General features: G+C 35.5%; 1 protein-coding gene across 2 annotated transcripts in view; it reads right to left on the reverse strand.

The window, feature by feature from the left end:
- ABCB11 (ATP binding cassette subfamily B member 11) overlaps positions 1 to 14,763 on the reverse strand; it is a 73,058-nt gene extending 58,295 nt beyond the window's left edge. For both annotated transcript variants that reach the window (XM_036254511.1, XM_036254510.1), the window contains exons 1-4: positions 14,688 to 14,763; positions 13,141 to 13,162; positions 10,478 to 10,529; positions 9,443 to 9,681 (exon numbers count right to left, since the gene is read on the reverse strand). In XM_036254511.1, the coding sequence (XP_036110404.1) occupies positions 9,443 to 9,681; positions 10,478 to 10,529; positions 13,141 to 13,162; positions 14,688 to 14,763 (389 nt within the window). The remainder of the gene's footprint in view (positions 1 to 9,442; positions 9,682 to 10,477; positions 10,530 to 13,140; positions 13,163 to 14,687) is intronic.
- Between the last annotated feature and the right edge of the window lie 1,565 nt (positions 14,764 to 16,328).

Raw genomic sequence — 16,328 nt, forward strand, 5'->3', positions numbered from 1 at the left:
AACAGTGTCATCACCACAAGGATTTCTCATGTTGCCCTTTGACACCCACACATACTTTCATCTGGCTCCATTCCTCCCTTAAACACTGGCTACCGCTAATCTCTTCTCTATTGCTATAGTTTTGTTATTTGAAGAATGTTCAATGGAATTACACAGAATGTAAACTTTGGGATTGACTTTTATTTCTATCAGCATAATTCTTCCATGTTTCATAAATAGCTCATTCCTTTTTATTGTTAAGTAGTATTCCACGGTGTTGGTGTATCATAGTTTGTTTAACCACTCACCTATTGAAGGATGTCTGGGTTGTTTCCACTTTTTCATCTATTACAAATAAAGTGTCTATAAAGCTTCTATTTTTTACATATGAGTTCATGTCTCTGGGATAAATCCCCAAGAGTAGAATCTCTGGGTCATATAATAGTTGTATATTTAGCTTTTGAAAAATTGCCAAACTGTTTCCCAGAATGGCTGCTGCACGATTTTATATCCCCACCAAGGTAAGAGTGTTCTAGTCCTTCCACATCCTCACCAGCAGTGAGTATTATCACTATTTTTACTTTAGTCATTCTGATATCTCATTTTGATTTTAATTTGCATTCCTTAACCACTAATATTGTTGAACATCTTTTCATGTGCTCATTTGCTATATTTATATCCTTAATGAAATGTCTGTTCATGTCTTTTCCCCATATTCTGGATCTTTTTAACCACTGAGTTTTGAGAGTTGTTTAGGTTTTCTAGATCTTAGTCCTTTGCTAGATATATAATTGGCAAATCTGTTCTCCCAGTCTGTAGTTTGTCTTTTCATCCTCTAAACAAGGTCTTTTGCAGAGCACAAGATTTTAATTTTGATAAAGTCCAGTTGATCAAAGTTTACTTTTATGGATTATTTTTGGTGTCAAGCCCAAGACCTGGAAATGGTCTCCTATGTATTTTTCCAACATTTTAGAGTTTATTTTTTACATTTAAGTTTATAATCCATTTTGAGCTAATTTCTGTATAGATGCATGTTTTGGGTGTCCAATTACTTCAGCACCATTTGATAAAAACTTTATCTTTCCTTCATTAAACTGCTTTTCCACCTTTGTCAATAAACAGTTAGTCTTATTTGCATGGGTCTGAGTTCTCTCTTCTGTTCCTCTCTCAGTACCATATCACCCTGATTGCAATAGCTATATAATATGTCTTAAAAGTGAATATATTGTTTTCATACACTTTATTCTTATTTTTGAACATTGTTTTAGATCTTCTAGTTATTTTGCCTTTTCACATAAATTTTAGAGTAATCTTGTTTATTATCTACAAAAAGTTTTGCTGAGATTTTTTTTTTTTTTTTTTTTTGGTTAATTCTCACCTGAGGACATTTTCCCATTGGCTTTTAGATAGAGTGGAAGGGAGGGAGGGAGAGAGAGAGAGAGAGAGAGAGAGAGAGAGAGAGAGAGAGTAAGAAACATGGATGTGTTGAGAGAGACACATAGATTTGTCGCCTCCTGCATGACCCCCACCAGGGCCAGGGATTGAACTTACCCTTCATGGGGAATCAAACCCAGGACCCCTCGGTCCAAAGGCCAAAGCTCTAACCACTAAGTGAAATTGGCCAGGATCTTGCTGAGATTTTAATAGAAATTGTATTAAACTTGTATATCAATTTTGGGGAACTGATACCAATATATTGATCTCCCAATTGATTAACACATTATGTGTCTCCATTTATTTAGATTTTCTTTGATTTCTTTCATCAGCAGTTTGCAATTCTCAGTGTACAAATCCCGTACATGTTTTGCTAGGTTTACACCTAAGCAAAAAATTTTAAGCAGTTATAAGCATTATCTTTTGAATTTTGGTTCCCATATTTTTGTTGCTAGTATATGGAAATACTATTGAATTTTCTTTGTCTGGTATTCTACGACCTTGCTGAACTCACTTATTGGTTCTAGGAGATTTCTGTAGATTCTTTGGGATTTTCTGTGTTGAAAATCATGTCAGCTGCCAATAAAGTTGGTAGTATTACTTCCTTTACATCTTCACATTTTTAATTGTAGTAAAAAAACCCCACAATTTTTTCTACTTTGAAACCATTGTTAAGTATACAGTTCAGTAGTGTTAAGTATTATATCAGTATTTTTTTTTTTTTTTACCTCTTTCCTTCCTTATTGTATAGGCTAGAACTATGTTAAATAATAGATGTGAGAGTATATATCTTTATATATCTTTACCTTGTTTCCTGTCTTAGGGGGAGGGCATACAATCTTTCAGTATTAAGTAAATGTTAGCTGTTGGATTTTTTTTATACATGCTCTTTTTGTAATTGAAGGTTTTTGTCATGAATAGAAGTTGAATTTTTCCAACGCTTTTACTCCATCTATGGAGACAATCATGCGGTTTTCTTTATTAGCCTGTGAACATGGTAAATAACATTGATTGTTTTTTCAAATATTAAACAAGCTTTGTTTTTCTAGAATATAGCCCACTTGGTTATGGTGTATAATTCTTTTTGTATATTGCTGATTTCTGTTTGCTAATATTGTGTTGAGAATTTGCATCTATATTCATGAGGGGATAGTAATCTGTAGGAGGGTTTTGTAATATTTTTGTCTGGTTTTGGTATCAGGGTAATATTAGCTTTGTAACATGAATTGGGATATATTCCTCCCTATTACCCAGAAAATAATGTATAAAATTGTGTTATTCTTTTTTTTTTTTTTTTATCCTCACCCGAGGACCTCCTTTTATGCATTTATCTTCAGATAGAAGGGGGGGGGGGGGCGGGGAGAGAGAGAGAGAGAGAGAGAGAGAAACATTGATGTGAGAGAGACATCGGGTGGTTGCCACCCACACCACCCCAACTGGGGCTGGGGACAAACTGCAAGCAAGGTACATGCTCCTAGTGGGAACTGAACCTGGGACTCTACAGTCTGCAGGCCAATGCTCCAACCACTGAGCCAAACTGGCCAGGGCTGTTATTATTCTTTAAACATAGGTAGAATTCTATAGTGAAAACATATTGGCCTAGAGATTTCTTTTTTGCAGTTTTTAAATTACAAATTCAATTTCCTTAATAGTTGGAGCTATTAAAATTATTTATATCATATTTGATGAACTGTAGTAATTTCTATTTTCAAGCAATGGATCCATTTCTCCAAGTTGTCAAATTGAAGTGTGTAGACCTGTTTATAGTAGTTCCTTATTATCCTTGAAATATTTACAATATCTGTAGTGATCTCATCTTTCATTCCTAATATTGATAATTGTGTCTTCCACCTCTTTTCTTTATCAGCTTTGCTAAAGTTTTGTTGACTTCATTGATCTTTTCAAATGATCATTGATTTTCTGTACTGTTTTACTGTGATGGTGTTTTTTTGTTTTTTTTTTTAATCTTTATTATATTCGCTCATCTGCTGGCTGTTTATCTTCACAAAGATAAACAAAGTTAATAAACCTTTAACTAGCTAGACTGACCAAGAAAAAAATAGAGAAGATTCAAATAGTTAAAATTAGAATGAAAGAGGGGCATTACTAACTGACCTTAGAGCAATAAAAAGAATTATAAGCAAACACTTTGAACAACTGTATGCCAAATTAGATAATCTAGATGAAGGGCAAAAAATTCTTAGAAAGCACAAAATTACTGAAACTGATTTTTAAAAAATAAGACATCAGACTAGAGCTATAATAGATAAAGAGACTGAATAAAAATTAAAAGCTTTTAACAACAACAAAAACACCTCCAGGATTAGAAGCCTTCATTGATTAATTCTACCAAATATTTAAAGAAGTAATACCAATTCTTCACAAACTTTTCCAAAAAAAATAGAAGAAAACACTTCTCAACTCATTCTATGAGTTCAGTATTACCTGATACCAGGAACAGAAAAGAAACACCACCAGAAAAAATATATATACACAGACCAATATATCTTATGTTTATAAACACAACAATCTTCAACTAATTACTAGCAAATCAAATTTAGCAGCATATTAAAAGTATTATACCTCATGACCAAGTGGGATTTATCCCAGGAATATAAGCATGTTTCAGTATAAGAAAACCAATCAATATTAAAATAAACAAAACCACATGATCATCTTAATAGATGCAGAAAGAGCATTTGACAAAATTCGATATCCCTTAATGTTAAAAACACTCAGCAAACTAGGAATAGAAGGGAACTTCCTTCATGTGATCAAGGATATCTATGAAAATCTCTCAACTAATAGCATATTCAATGGTGAAAGATAGAATGCTTTCCTCCTAAGATCAGGAACCAGATAAGAAATGTGTGCATCACCACTGTTGTTCAAAATCGAACTGGAGGTTTTGACCAGAATAATTAGGTAAGAAAGTAAAATAAAAGGCATCCAGATTGGAAAGGAAGAAATGCAGTAATCTCTGTTTGCAGACGACGTAATCTTGTATAGAAAATCATTAAGAATCCAGTTAAAAGCCTGTTAGAATTAATAAATAGCCCTGGCCACTTTGGCTCAGCGGTTAGAGCATTGGCCCATGGACCAGAGGGTCCCTAAGGGCACGTACCTCGGTTGCAGTTTGTCCCCGGCCCTGGTTGGGGTCATGTGGGTGGCGACCAGTTGATGTGTCTCTTTCACATTGATGTTTCTCTCTCTCTCTTCCTCTCCCTCTCCCTCCCACTCTATCTGAAAATAAAAATGAAAAAAAAAAAAAAAAAGTCCTCAGGTGAGGATAATAAATAAATAAATAATTTAGCAAGGTTGTAGGATACAAGATCAATATATAAAATTAAGTGTTTCTCTGTGCAGTAGTAATGAACAAACTGAAAATAAAATTAAGACAATTCTATTTACAATAGCATCATAAAGAATAAAATACTTAGCAATGAATTTAATAAAAACAAGTACAAAGTTTTTATTCTGAAAACTACAAAATATTGTTGAAAGAGATTAAGGAAGACCTAAATATATAGAAAGATATCTCATGTTCATTAACATGGCAATACTCCCCAAATTGGTCTACAGATTCAATGCAATCTTTATCAAAATCTCAGATAACTTCTTTGTGGAAATTAAACAAGCTGATCTTTAAATTTATATGAAAATCCAAGGGATCCATAATGGCCAAAACAATCTTGGAAAAGAAGAACAAAGTTAAAAGACTCAGACTTTCTGGTTTCAAAACTTACCGTAAGATCACAGTTACCAAAATAGTATGTCACTGGCATAAAGATAGACATACCAAGTGGTAGAATTGAGAGTCCAGAAATAGACCATCACCTTTATGGTAAATTAAATTTGACTAGGGTTCTGAGATTATTCAGTGAAGAAAGTATAGTCTTTACAACAAATGGTGCTGGGACTACTGGAAAAGAATCAGGTAGGATCCCTATCAGACAACATATTCAAAAGTTTACTCAAAGTAGAACATAGGCCTAAATATAAGAGCAACATTCTGAAATGCTTAAAAGAAAACATAGATATAAATCTTCATGACCCTGCCTTTGGCAATGGTTTTTTAGATATGACACCAAAATCACAAGCATTAAAAGAAATAAAGAAATCAATTGTACATTATTATAATTAAAAACTTCAGTACTTCAAAAACATCATTGAGAGAATGAAGACAACCCAAAGAATGAGAGAAAAATTCTGAAAACCATATATTGCATAAGGGACTCATATCTAGAATACAAGAACACTTCCAACTCAATAATAATAATATTAACAACATATAACCCAAGGTAATATTTATAGATTTCAGAAATTAGGACCTGCATATCTTTGGGGGCCATTATTCAGCCCACTAGAGCTACAATCAAAATATAGATAATGTCAAGTTGATGAGGATGTGAAGGTATTGGATTTTCCATACACTATTAGTAGAGATGTAAAATGTTATAATCACTTTGAAAAACAGTCTGGTAGTTCCTCAAATGGTTAAATATACAGTAACCTTATGACCCAACACTCCCACTTGTAGGTATATACTCAAGGGAAATAAAAACATAGGTTCACAAAAAACTTTATATACAAATGGTTATAGCAGCACTATATGTAAATAACCAAAAAGTGGAAACAACACAAATATTCATCAACTGATGAATAGATAAGTATCAATATAATGGAATATTATTCAGCAATAAAAAAATGAAATACTAATTCATGATTTAACATAGATGAGCCTTGAAAATGTTTTAATTTAAAGAAGCTAGTCACAAATGACCACACATTGTATGTTTCCATTTATGTGAAATATCCAGAATAGGCAAATCTGCAGAGACATAAAATAGATTACTAGTTGTCTAGGGCTGAGAGGAGAAGGAGAATTGGGGAATGATAGCTAAAGGGATAGGGGTTCTTTCTATGATAATGAAAATGTTCTAAAATTGATTGTGGTAATAGACGTACAACTCTGTGAATATAACAAAAAACACTAATTTCTACACATTAAATGGGTAAATTCTATGGTATGTGCTGTTTTTAAGTGTGTGGTCTTAAAGTGTCTAAATTCAAAAAAGTGCTTGAGTGCATAAGCTACATATACATTGCTAATAACATAGACTGAAATCCAAGAGAAAACAGAGACTCGAATTTCTGCGTCAATGCATGTGGGGGAATTGAGGACAGGAACTTCCCAATGGCTGTGGTAGTCAGCCTCCAAGAAGCCCCTAATGATTCTCGTCTTCTGGTATTTATACTGTTTTGTAGTGCCCTCCCAAATTGTACCAGGGTTGGTCTGTGTGACCAACAGAATATAGCGGGAATGATGGTATGTCACTTCCATGATTTCATTACAAGACTGTGACTTCCATTTGAGTTTTTACACTTTAATTGGATAAAGTAAACTGCATTGTGATAATTGGACTTCCCTGTTCTCATCTTCTTTTATTCTTTTACCTTATTGTTTGATTAGTCTGAGCAAATAAATTCCGATAAGCTAATCAGGAGGCCTAATGTTCTATGGTCTTTTTCAGCATTATCCACTAGAGGCATTTGAAAGGTTTTAGCCTATAAATTCCATCCAATAGATTACAATTGATATGTGGAAACCAATATAATGAAAGAGAAAAGTTAGCTCCTATCATTAAACATGCACGCTTATGTTCATAAAATCATTGAGTTACTTTGTATAGTCCAAGACCAATAGACCTATTATAAAAGGTGAAGAAATTGTACTTTTAATAATACACTTTTTTCAAAAAGGAAGTTGTAAGGAGTTGGGCCACTTGGAAGACATATTAACTACTTACAGGGAGAAAAATGTCCTCTCCCTTCTCCTCTGTCCCACCCAACTCCATTTTCTCAGTGATCTTACTACATGAAAGCTAAACAAACATATTAATTCAGATATGTAACAGTATTCATGTCAGTGACCATACTAACTCATAATTAAAATATTTAAATCATCAAAGGAGTGCCTAGTAAAGAATATCCCAAGAAAGGTGTGGTCTACACAACATGAGTTATCATATGTAAAATTTTTTTAAAGGAGAAATGTCCATTTACATGTTTGGTATCATGTGGATTCAGCTAAAGCTAGTGAACTTCTGAAAACCCTATTTGCTCTGCACTATTTGCGCACCTTAGCATCCATGACCCAGTAAGAGTGAATGAAGCATGAGCAATGGATAGCCAAGTGAATTCCTTCCTAATGGATGCTAGTGATGCAGAATAAAGGTAGATTCATTCTTTAATTCATCAAATCAATACTTATGAGCATTTAGAATTTTGGATATGTCTCAAATTTTGGCCCTTCTAACAGTTATTTCCAAATTTTAAAACATAACAGAATATACTTTTAGAAATTTTCCCTTGAAAAAAGTGTATCATTGTGAGTGTTATGAATGATCTGGGTCTATTTACATCTGAGTGCATTGTTTCTTCAGAGGCAAGGAGTGATTGATTTTACATTTTGTAGTCATTTTACTTTGTAAAAAGCAGTTCATCTCTGTCCTCCAACATAAGTGAAAGACTTAAAAGACTGTCACTGGAGATAGCCTCTCTTTTATACAAACTGTTCTCAGTCTTACTTCTAATTCAGATAAGAAACATACATATTTAGACATTAGAAAATATATTTGTAATAAATAGGCTTAGTATTTTTCAAAGGGTAATTCTGCATATTGTATCTTATCCTATACTTTTTAAAAATATGTTTTTATTAATTTGCTAGAAAGAGAAGAAGGGAGAGAGATAGAAACATCAATGTGAGAGAGAAACATGGATCGGCTGCCTTCTGCACGGCCCCCACCAGGGATCAAGCCCGCAACCCAGACGTGTGCCCTGACTGGGAACCGAACCGGGACATTTCAGTCCATGGTATGATGCTCAATCCACTAAGCCACACTGGCTGGGCTATCTTATACTTTTCTATCAAGCACTAATCACTTTGCAACTATGTATTTATTTGAATTGTCATTGATTTAATGATCATCTCAGAAATAAGGACCATGACTCTTAAGATAACCCACAGTATCATTGATGCTTACACACATTTCTGGTACATAGTTGGTGTTCAAAAATTATTGGTTAAATGAGTGAATGAATGAAATACCATAAGTGTAGATAATGTTATAGAAGAGAGTCAGTGATTTAGAAGGCTCTTTCATAATCTGGAATCAAGCCTGTAGAAAAAATTTAACATGAAGGTGAAAAATATAAATTTACCTGGGAAAGATATTTCAAGAGTCTTTCTAGCCAGAATGTGCCCTACCCTTGGTTCTCAAACCTGATTGTATGGGTTCAAATGTGCAAATGACTGTGTTCTGGCCCTGAAGCAGTGTGAGGCAGGCTGCAAAGTCCATGCCGTAACAGTGAGTCAGTCAACCTGTGTACTCTACGGATTCACTGATTACAAGGCGGCTTGTTGGGCTAGTCATAAACAGAACAGTAGTAGCACCGTGAGCTCTGGCTAACTCAGCATGGCTGCCTGCTATTCATGACACCACACCACTCTTCCATAGAAACTCATCTACTAACTGAGACCTGTGGCCCCTACCCCAAGGCCTATAGCACACTAATGAAATTCTCACGATAGAGGAAAGCTAGGGATCTAGTGAATCATTAGCCATAACCACAGAAACGAGGGAAGAGAGTTAGAAAAAAGAAAGAGAAAAAAGGAAGTTTTGGATATAAGACATGACGTAGGACTCAAGTAATATTCATGGATCATCTCCTTTTGGCAGTAAGTATTGGTAGTCCATCCTCAACCCTATAGTCTACAAAGTGGTTAAATTTGGGAGATATATTTAATGGGTAATTTCCAGTTATGTTTTTTCGTAAGGATTTTAAAACCTGGTAGGATAGGAGAACCTCAGGGCAGAGCAATTTGTAGAAATATGGGTAAATTTATGTCTCTGTTCACTATATTGGATACCATTCCATCTCAGTCCAAACATCCCCTTCACACACTTTGAATTACAATTTAAGATGTGAACAAAGAAGTAAAAAATAAACGATAGCAGCCTACCCACAACGCGTTCCATTTGTCACGTTCTGGTTGAGGGAGCTGTTGGTCCACACTATGGTGTTGTTTACACATGCTTTTCCAGGGATCTGGAGTTCTTGCAATTCAGTTTCATAGTTAATAAAAACATCTGTCATGGTGCCAAAAATGAGTAGCACACCTGGATGGGCTAGTCCATTGAGAAATGCACATAAACCTCCCATAAACATCAGCCAAATGTCAGTCGTTGAAGAAAATCGAAACTTGAAAAACAAAGGATTCAGAGATCATCTATGGGTGAAAAGCAGGAGAGGTAGGAGGACTATTTAATTTTAGTTACTAGATTCTGATAAGTAACACCAAATTTTGTGGGATTACCTTAATGAATAACAGAGTTCTCACTAATTTTATCAAAATGAACGGCATATCAGCTATCTAAAATATTTGACCATTATGTTGTCCATCCATGTTATTTCTTTCCTGGTCTCTGAATTCACTTTCTTTATCTCAAGAGCTGACTGTAGTTCTTAGCTATTCATTCACAACTTATGGGGGAATAGTCACTGGTACCAATACTATTGCCATGTATCTATACAGTGTGGGATGTTCAGTAATAGCACAAATTGGCTCCCAGAACTAATATTGACAACGAAGAGTCAATATATATATATATATATATTTGTGCCTAGAAATGCCTCCACCCTGAACAAATTTGGGGAAAATATTTATACTGTAGAATTTCTAAAGTCTTATCATAAGGATAAATATACAGAATATGATTATTAAAATGTGATGATTTTCCACACTAAAATGATCATTATAAACTTAGTAATTATTTTCCAGGACACTTTTCTGATCTACCAAATAAGATTTGTGTTTAATTAGCAATATGTTTCTAATTGCTAGTCAGGATATTATCACATAGACAAAGTTTATGACTGCAAAAGTAATCACGGTAGTTTAAAACCTGCCATTATGACTAAAGATTAAACATTTCCTCCATGTCTGAATGATTCATGGCTGCAGAACACATGTCATAAATCAGCACAGTTTTATTACCAATTGAAAGAAGCCAACTTGACTGCTGTCACCTTTCTTCTCATTTTGTAACCTGTGGAGAAAAATTAGGAATTTACAGACCATCCTTTCCAAACCATGGGAAATTCTCCCTAGGTGGTGATTCAATGAGTCATTCCTTAGTTGAAAAAAAAAAAGCCCCTCTCTGGCTGAGACATTCTTGCCAAAGCTGGTATCTTAAAAACAAGCTTTTGTTCTTCAGATCTACCTCTTACAGAGATTTCAATATAGCTGTATCTCATGTTCAGAAGAGATTTACTGAGGTTTTTCTGAAGGCCCCGAAAGAAAATCAAAAGCACTCCTTACTCTCAGTTATACTAATAAATAACTATTGGAGTTCGGCCTTGACCCTTGGCTTATTTCTACATACATTTCCTTGTGGGTAAATTGAGGTGGTTGGGTTAGCTGATTTAAAACTTCCTTCTAGCACTTAAAATTTTTTACAACTACATTAAATAGTGTTGATATAATGAAAAATTTCCCTCGAACTTCTAAACTTCCCATAAAGTTATATTTCCTTAGTATTTATTCATTTTATTTCTCATAAAGTTATACTTAACCCATATTTGACCTTTTCAACTCCAAGGATTTCTACTTCAGCTGAGTCATTCATTCATGAGTACACCCTGGACCTTGCCTTAAGTACTCCCTCCGTGGAATGCTGGGACAGCCCAGGCATCGTGTTTTCTCACTTGCTTACCTCTTCCACAACTATTTGTCATCTCAGTTGAGACATACAGTCCCTTAAGCTCTCCATTTACTTCTAATTGCTAAACCTCATCAAGATGTTGCTTCCTTCCCCATGCATCCCCGCTCCCACTTCCTGCCAATTGAACCACACTCTTAACATCATCCTCAGCCATTTTTCTCAAATCTTTCCTTAGAAACATCATCTCGGCCTCTATCCAGCATGTTTGCCCTCTTCTCCTGAAGCCAGGCTGCCAGGCTGGCTGGAGACAACATCCTCACCATGTGAACTGATGCCAACACATGCCATGCCTAGCACTCAGTTCCCTGGAGTTTCCCTTCCGTCTCAGAGTAGAATCCCAAGCCCTCGGCAAAACATCCAAGGCCCTCCATGGTCTGGCCAGCTGGCTCTCTGACCTTGGCTCCCCTTACTGCACTCCAGTTCTTGCCACCTGACCCCTGTGCTGACCTTTGTCCATGCCAAATTTGTTTCCACCCTGGGCATTGGCACTTGCTATTTTCTCTTGCTATTTTCTTCGGATATCTGCATGGTCAATTCCCTCTCCTCCTTCAGACCTTTCCTCAAAAGTCACCTTCTCCATGGGGTCCTCTCTTGCCAAAGTCATTAAATTTCAACTTTTCCCCACATCATTTCATAACTCCACTCCATGTTTACTTTTTCCTTTGTAGAAAGAAAGTGATAGATTATCATTAGCTAGCGTGCTATCTATTTTATTTATTTATGGTGTTTATTATGTATCCCTCACTAAGATGTAAGCTCCTCAACGACAGAAATTTTTGCCTAATCTGTTCTTTTCTGCATCCTCGGCACTAATTTCAGTTCCTGACACCTAGTAGGCACTCAGTTGGTATTTGTGAAATGAATGAATGAGAATGGTCTTCAGCCTTAGCTCAATTCACACTCTGTACTCCATTCCTCCAGAGATGGTTCCCGTTCACTTCAGCAGATTTATCAAACTTTCACTCTTTTCATTCTACGTGATCACATCTATCAGGAGATAGATTCATCTTTTCTAAAAACCAAAGAACAAAAAAAAGAAAAGTCTCATGGACACAGGTGATTGCTGGGTGGGGTGAGGAGGTAGAGGAGGTGAAGGAGACTTTGAGCGATGAACACACAATGCAATGTACAGATGATGTGTGTGGACTTGTGTATCTGAAACCTGTATAATGTAGTTAACCGGTGTCACCCCAATAAATTCAATTTAAAAAATAGTAAACTGAAAAATAAATAAAAATAAAGACCAAAGAATTTACTCAAACTTCCGGCTCATTCTTTCATTGCTTTTCATCTACATTCACACCCATTTTATCTTTCCCAACCCACTGTGGTTCTTCTAAGCCCAGGCTGGTCCCAAGGCTCCTAGTCCAAAACTAATGTTACCATACCCAACAACTCCCTCGGTCATGAATCACTTAAAATTTCTTAAATATCTTCAACCTCTCCCTTCTACCATCTCTATTTCAAGAACTTGCTTGGCACCTTCCTTCTGTCTTTTAAATTAGACCCCATCTAATTTTGCCCTCATGCCAAAGTGTGACTAATTGATATTTGTTTTATATGAGAATTTTACCTTTTAAACTAAAGAGGAATATCTAATAATTAAATTTTAGGTTTCTATTTTTTGCTTATGGGAAGAATTTGGGGCTTGGGAACGTCCCCTGTACCCACTTTTTTGGGGGCCCAACTTTTCTTCTACAGTTTAGGTCAGAAATTCTGTGCTGTTCCTGGGCACACAGGAGAGATTTGGACCTAATCTAGAAGGGATATTTTACAAGGCTTTTGAAATCAAATTATAGTAATGTTTTAAATAGAACAATAATGGATTATCTATCCCATTTTATAGCAAAGTACATAATTTCCTCTGCTTTGTGTTTTTTATGGCAATATTGTGAAGTTATTCTAGAAAAGATGCATTGTTGAAATAGTCACTTACTGTGAATTCTTATCACTGTTATCTGTCAGGATAAAAATAATACATAAGGCAGTTAATAAAGACAAAATGCAACATAATAACTTACAGTTTGCTCTGGAAAAAATGATTCCTATAAATTATTTTTATTCATGAAACATAGCAAAATGATTTTTTTCTCCTTTCTTTTAATTCTCTCTCTCTCTCTCTCTCTCTCTCTCTCTCTCTCTCTCTCCATATATATGAAGAAGATACTCTTTCAGGATCAGGACTGCTGGCTTGACTACATTTCTGGACTTTTCTCCAGGTTATAAAATATTTGTGTCTTCTGAATATTAACTAGAAACCAACATTTTTTTTTTTTTACTCCTCACCCAAGGAACTTTTCCATTGATTTTCAGATAGAATGGGAAGGAGGGAGAGAGAAAGAGACATCGATGTGAGAGAGACACACCAATTGGCTGCCTCCCAAACAACCCCAACCAGGACCAAGGATTGAACCACAACCGAGGTACGTGCCCTTGACCAGAATCGAACCCACGACGCTTTGGTCCCGGGGCAGATGCTCTAACTGCTGAGCCAAACCAGCCAGGGTGAGACCAACATTTCTAAATTAGCTAAAGAAAATATGATTCTTTTAACTACCAAGAAAAATGAAGGTTTATTTGTTATTTGATTCTTTAGAAACATCAGAATTTATCTATGTAAAATTAAGATCACAAATTAACGGGACAGTATGATGCCATTGACTCTTGCATGCCAGTAGAAGCCACAGGATTGAGGCACATATTATTTTCCCCAGCATAGCTCAGAGCAGAGGGAGGGTAGGAAGTATAAGGGTCTGGGGTAGGGTGGCCACAGTCAAAGGAATCCAAGGTGCTAATGTCAACCATTACCATGGAACCACACATCCTGATTCTCCCAGAATTTTAATTTAATTTAATTTAATTTAATTTAATTTAATTTAATTTAAGAGCAGAGGCATTAGAATATAAATAGAGATTAATATCATGGGTTTGGGAATCAGACAGAACTAGATTAGAATTATGGCTCCATTATTAGTCATGTGATCTTTGTCAAGTTTTAAAAAATTTATTCGAGTCTCAGTTGCTTCTCCTGTAAAATCATAAGATTTGTTTAAAAAATAAGACTTGCTTAGAATCATCTGCGCTCACTACATGCTAGGTACTTGCTCTTCCATTCTGCCAGCACAGCCCTGGTACAGTTTCTCTCAGGGAGCAGTGCTCATGGAATGATTACTGCTGTGATTAATCACAATATGTGAATAAAGATCATACTAACCAAAGCTGGAACAACCCTCCTTCGCCCAGGAAAGAGATGTTTGTAGAGTAAATACTTCACTCTCCCATACTTTGTGCATTTTTACCTTAACACCTTCAGACATTCCATTACATGGATTCTCGGGAGAGCCACCCGTTCATGGGTGAGAAACATGTTCAGCAACAGCTCTAAATATTGCCAATAATTTTTCTCTGCCCCCTTGAAACCTCACTAGCTTGTTCCACTTGTCTTCTTTGTTGAATAGACAGTGAGGGAAAGAGGCCACTTACATGATCCATCTGACTCAAAACCATGATTCTCTTCTCCAAATTTCTTCACACTGCGAAGAATGACTGAGTCAGACATGTTAACAGTAATCTGCAGCCAGTAACCCTGTAGAATCAAATAAAAGAATCATGACAATTATCTCTTTTCTAACCAAAGTAGCCAAATAAAAGAACAACTTGGTTCAAGAAATAACCTTCACTAACTATCTCATAAAAGGCAGATTTTTAAAGTGATTAATAACTCCATGAAAGAGTCTCAAGATTAGAAAACATAAACCCAAACCATTGATTATGGATTTCCCAGGATGAAGAATGAATAGTTGCTTTTTATTTATCTGTTCTTTCTGCTTATTCTTCCTTCCTTCCTTCCTTCCTTCCTTCCTTCCTTCCTTCCTTCCTTCCTTCCTTCCTTCCTTCCTTCCTTCCTTTTCTTGTTTCTTTCTTATCAGTAAAAATAAAAACCACTAGAAGGACACAACCATTTGGTGACATTCTTGGGTCAGCGTGTCTGACCAACAACACTCAAACACTGGCGGAGAACCCTCACTGCTCCTTTGGGAATAAGGCCCCCAATCCAGGACACAGCAAGTCCCGTGTGGACCAGAAGAACTGCATTCCAGCTCATTTTATAAAACAAGTATAACCTTGACATCAAAAACACAAGAAGATTATAAAAAGTATAATTAACTTTTCAAAATAGATTTAAAATAACTAAATACATTATGTTAAGTATAATCTAGCAGTTTATGAAAACATATAATGAGTAATGCTAATCCCAGGAATGCAGTGATTGGTCAATGTAAAAAAAAAAGAAAATGCTTGATCATTTTGATACATGAAGAAAAAGTATTCAATAATAATTACTATTCATTCCTGATTTTCAAAATCCTAGAAAAATATTCTTTTGTACCCAAATAAATAAATTTTGAAAAATGATCAGCAATTAGTACTAAAACCATTCATTAAAATACTGGCAAAGAGTAAACATCGGTAGTACAAAGTGCTGTAAAGATGTAAAAGAAAGACATTAAGTTGTCCGAGTTCCTTAAGCTCATTTTGGCTCTGACAAAGTCTTATACTTTTCTTATTTTGATTATGTTGACAAGTTTGAGGAGTATTGAGCAGTTATTTTGTGAAATGTTCCTTAAAATGATATTTGTAATATTTTTTTGTCAGCTTGGACAAGAGTTGTGGACTTTGGGAAGAATGACATGGAGGTGAAGCACTCTTCTCATTACATCATATCAAAGGCACTAATAAGATGATATAATTAAGTTGTTTATGAGGTCAGTACAAACAAAAGAACAGGATGAACCAGATTCAAAATTATTTTATTCAACAACAAAATTTGTTTAATATAGCAGTATTACATTCAATGTTTGCTGGCTGTGTCAATTTTGCAATTTTAACCAAAAAAAAACCCCACATTTTTAAATCCTCACCCAAGGATATTTTTCCATTTTTCTTCAGATAGAGTGGGGCAGGGGGACAGGGAGAGAGAGAGAAATATCAATCTGAGAGACACACATCAACTGGTTGCCTCCCACACAACCCCGACCAGGGTCGGGGACAAACCACAACTGAGGTACGTGCCCTTGACCAAAATCGAACCCATGACTCTCTGGTCCATGGGCCGATGCTCTA

This window comes from Molossus molossus, unplaced genomic scaffold (assembly GCF_014108415.1).
Source record: "Molossus molossus isolate mMolMol1 unplaced genomic scaffold, mMolMol1.p scaffold_m16_p_11, whole genome shotgun sequence".
Lineage (NCBI taxonomy): Eukaryota > Metazoa > Chordata > Mammalia > Chiroptera > Molossidae > Molossus > Molossus molossus.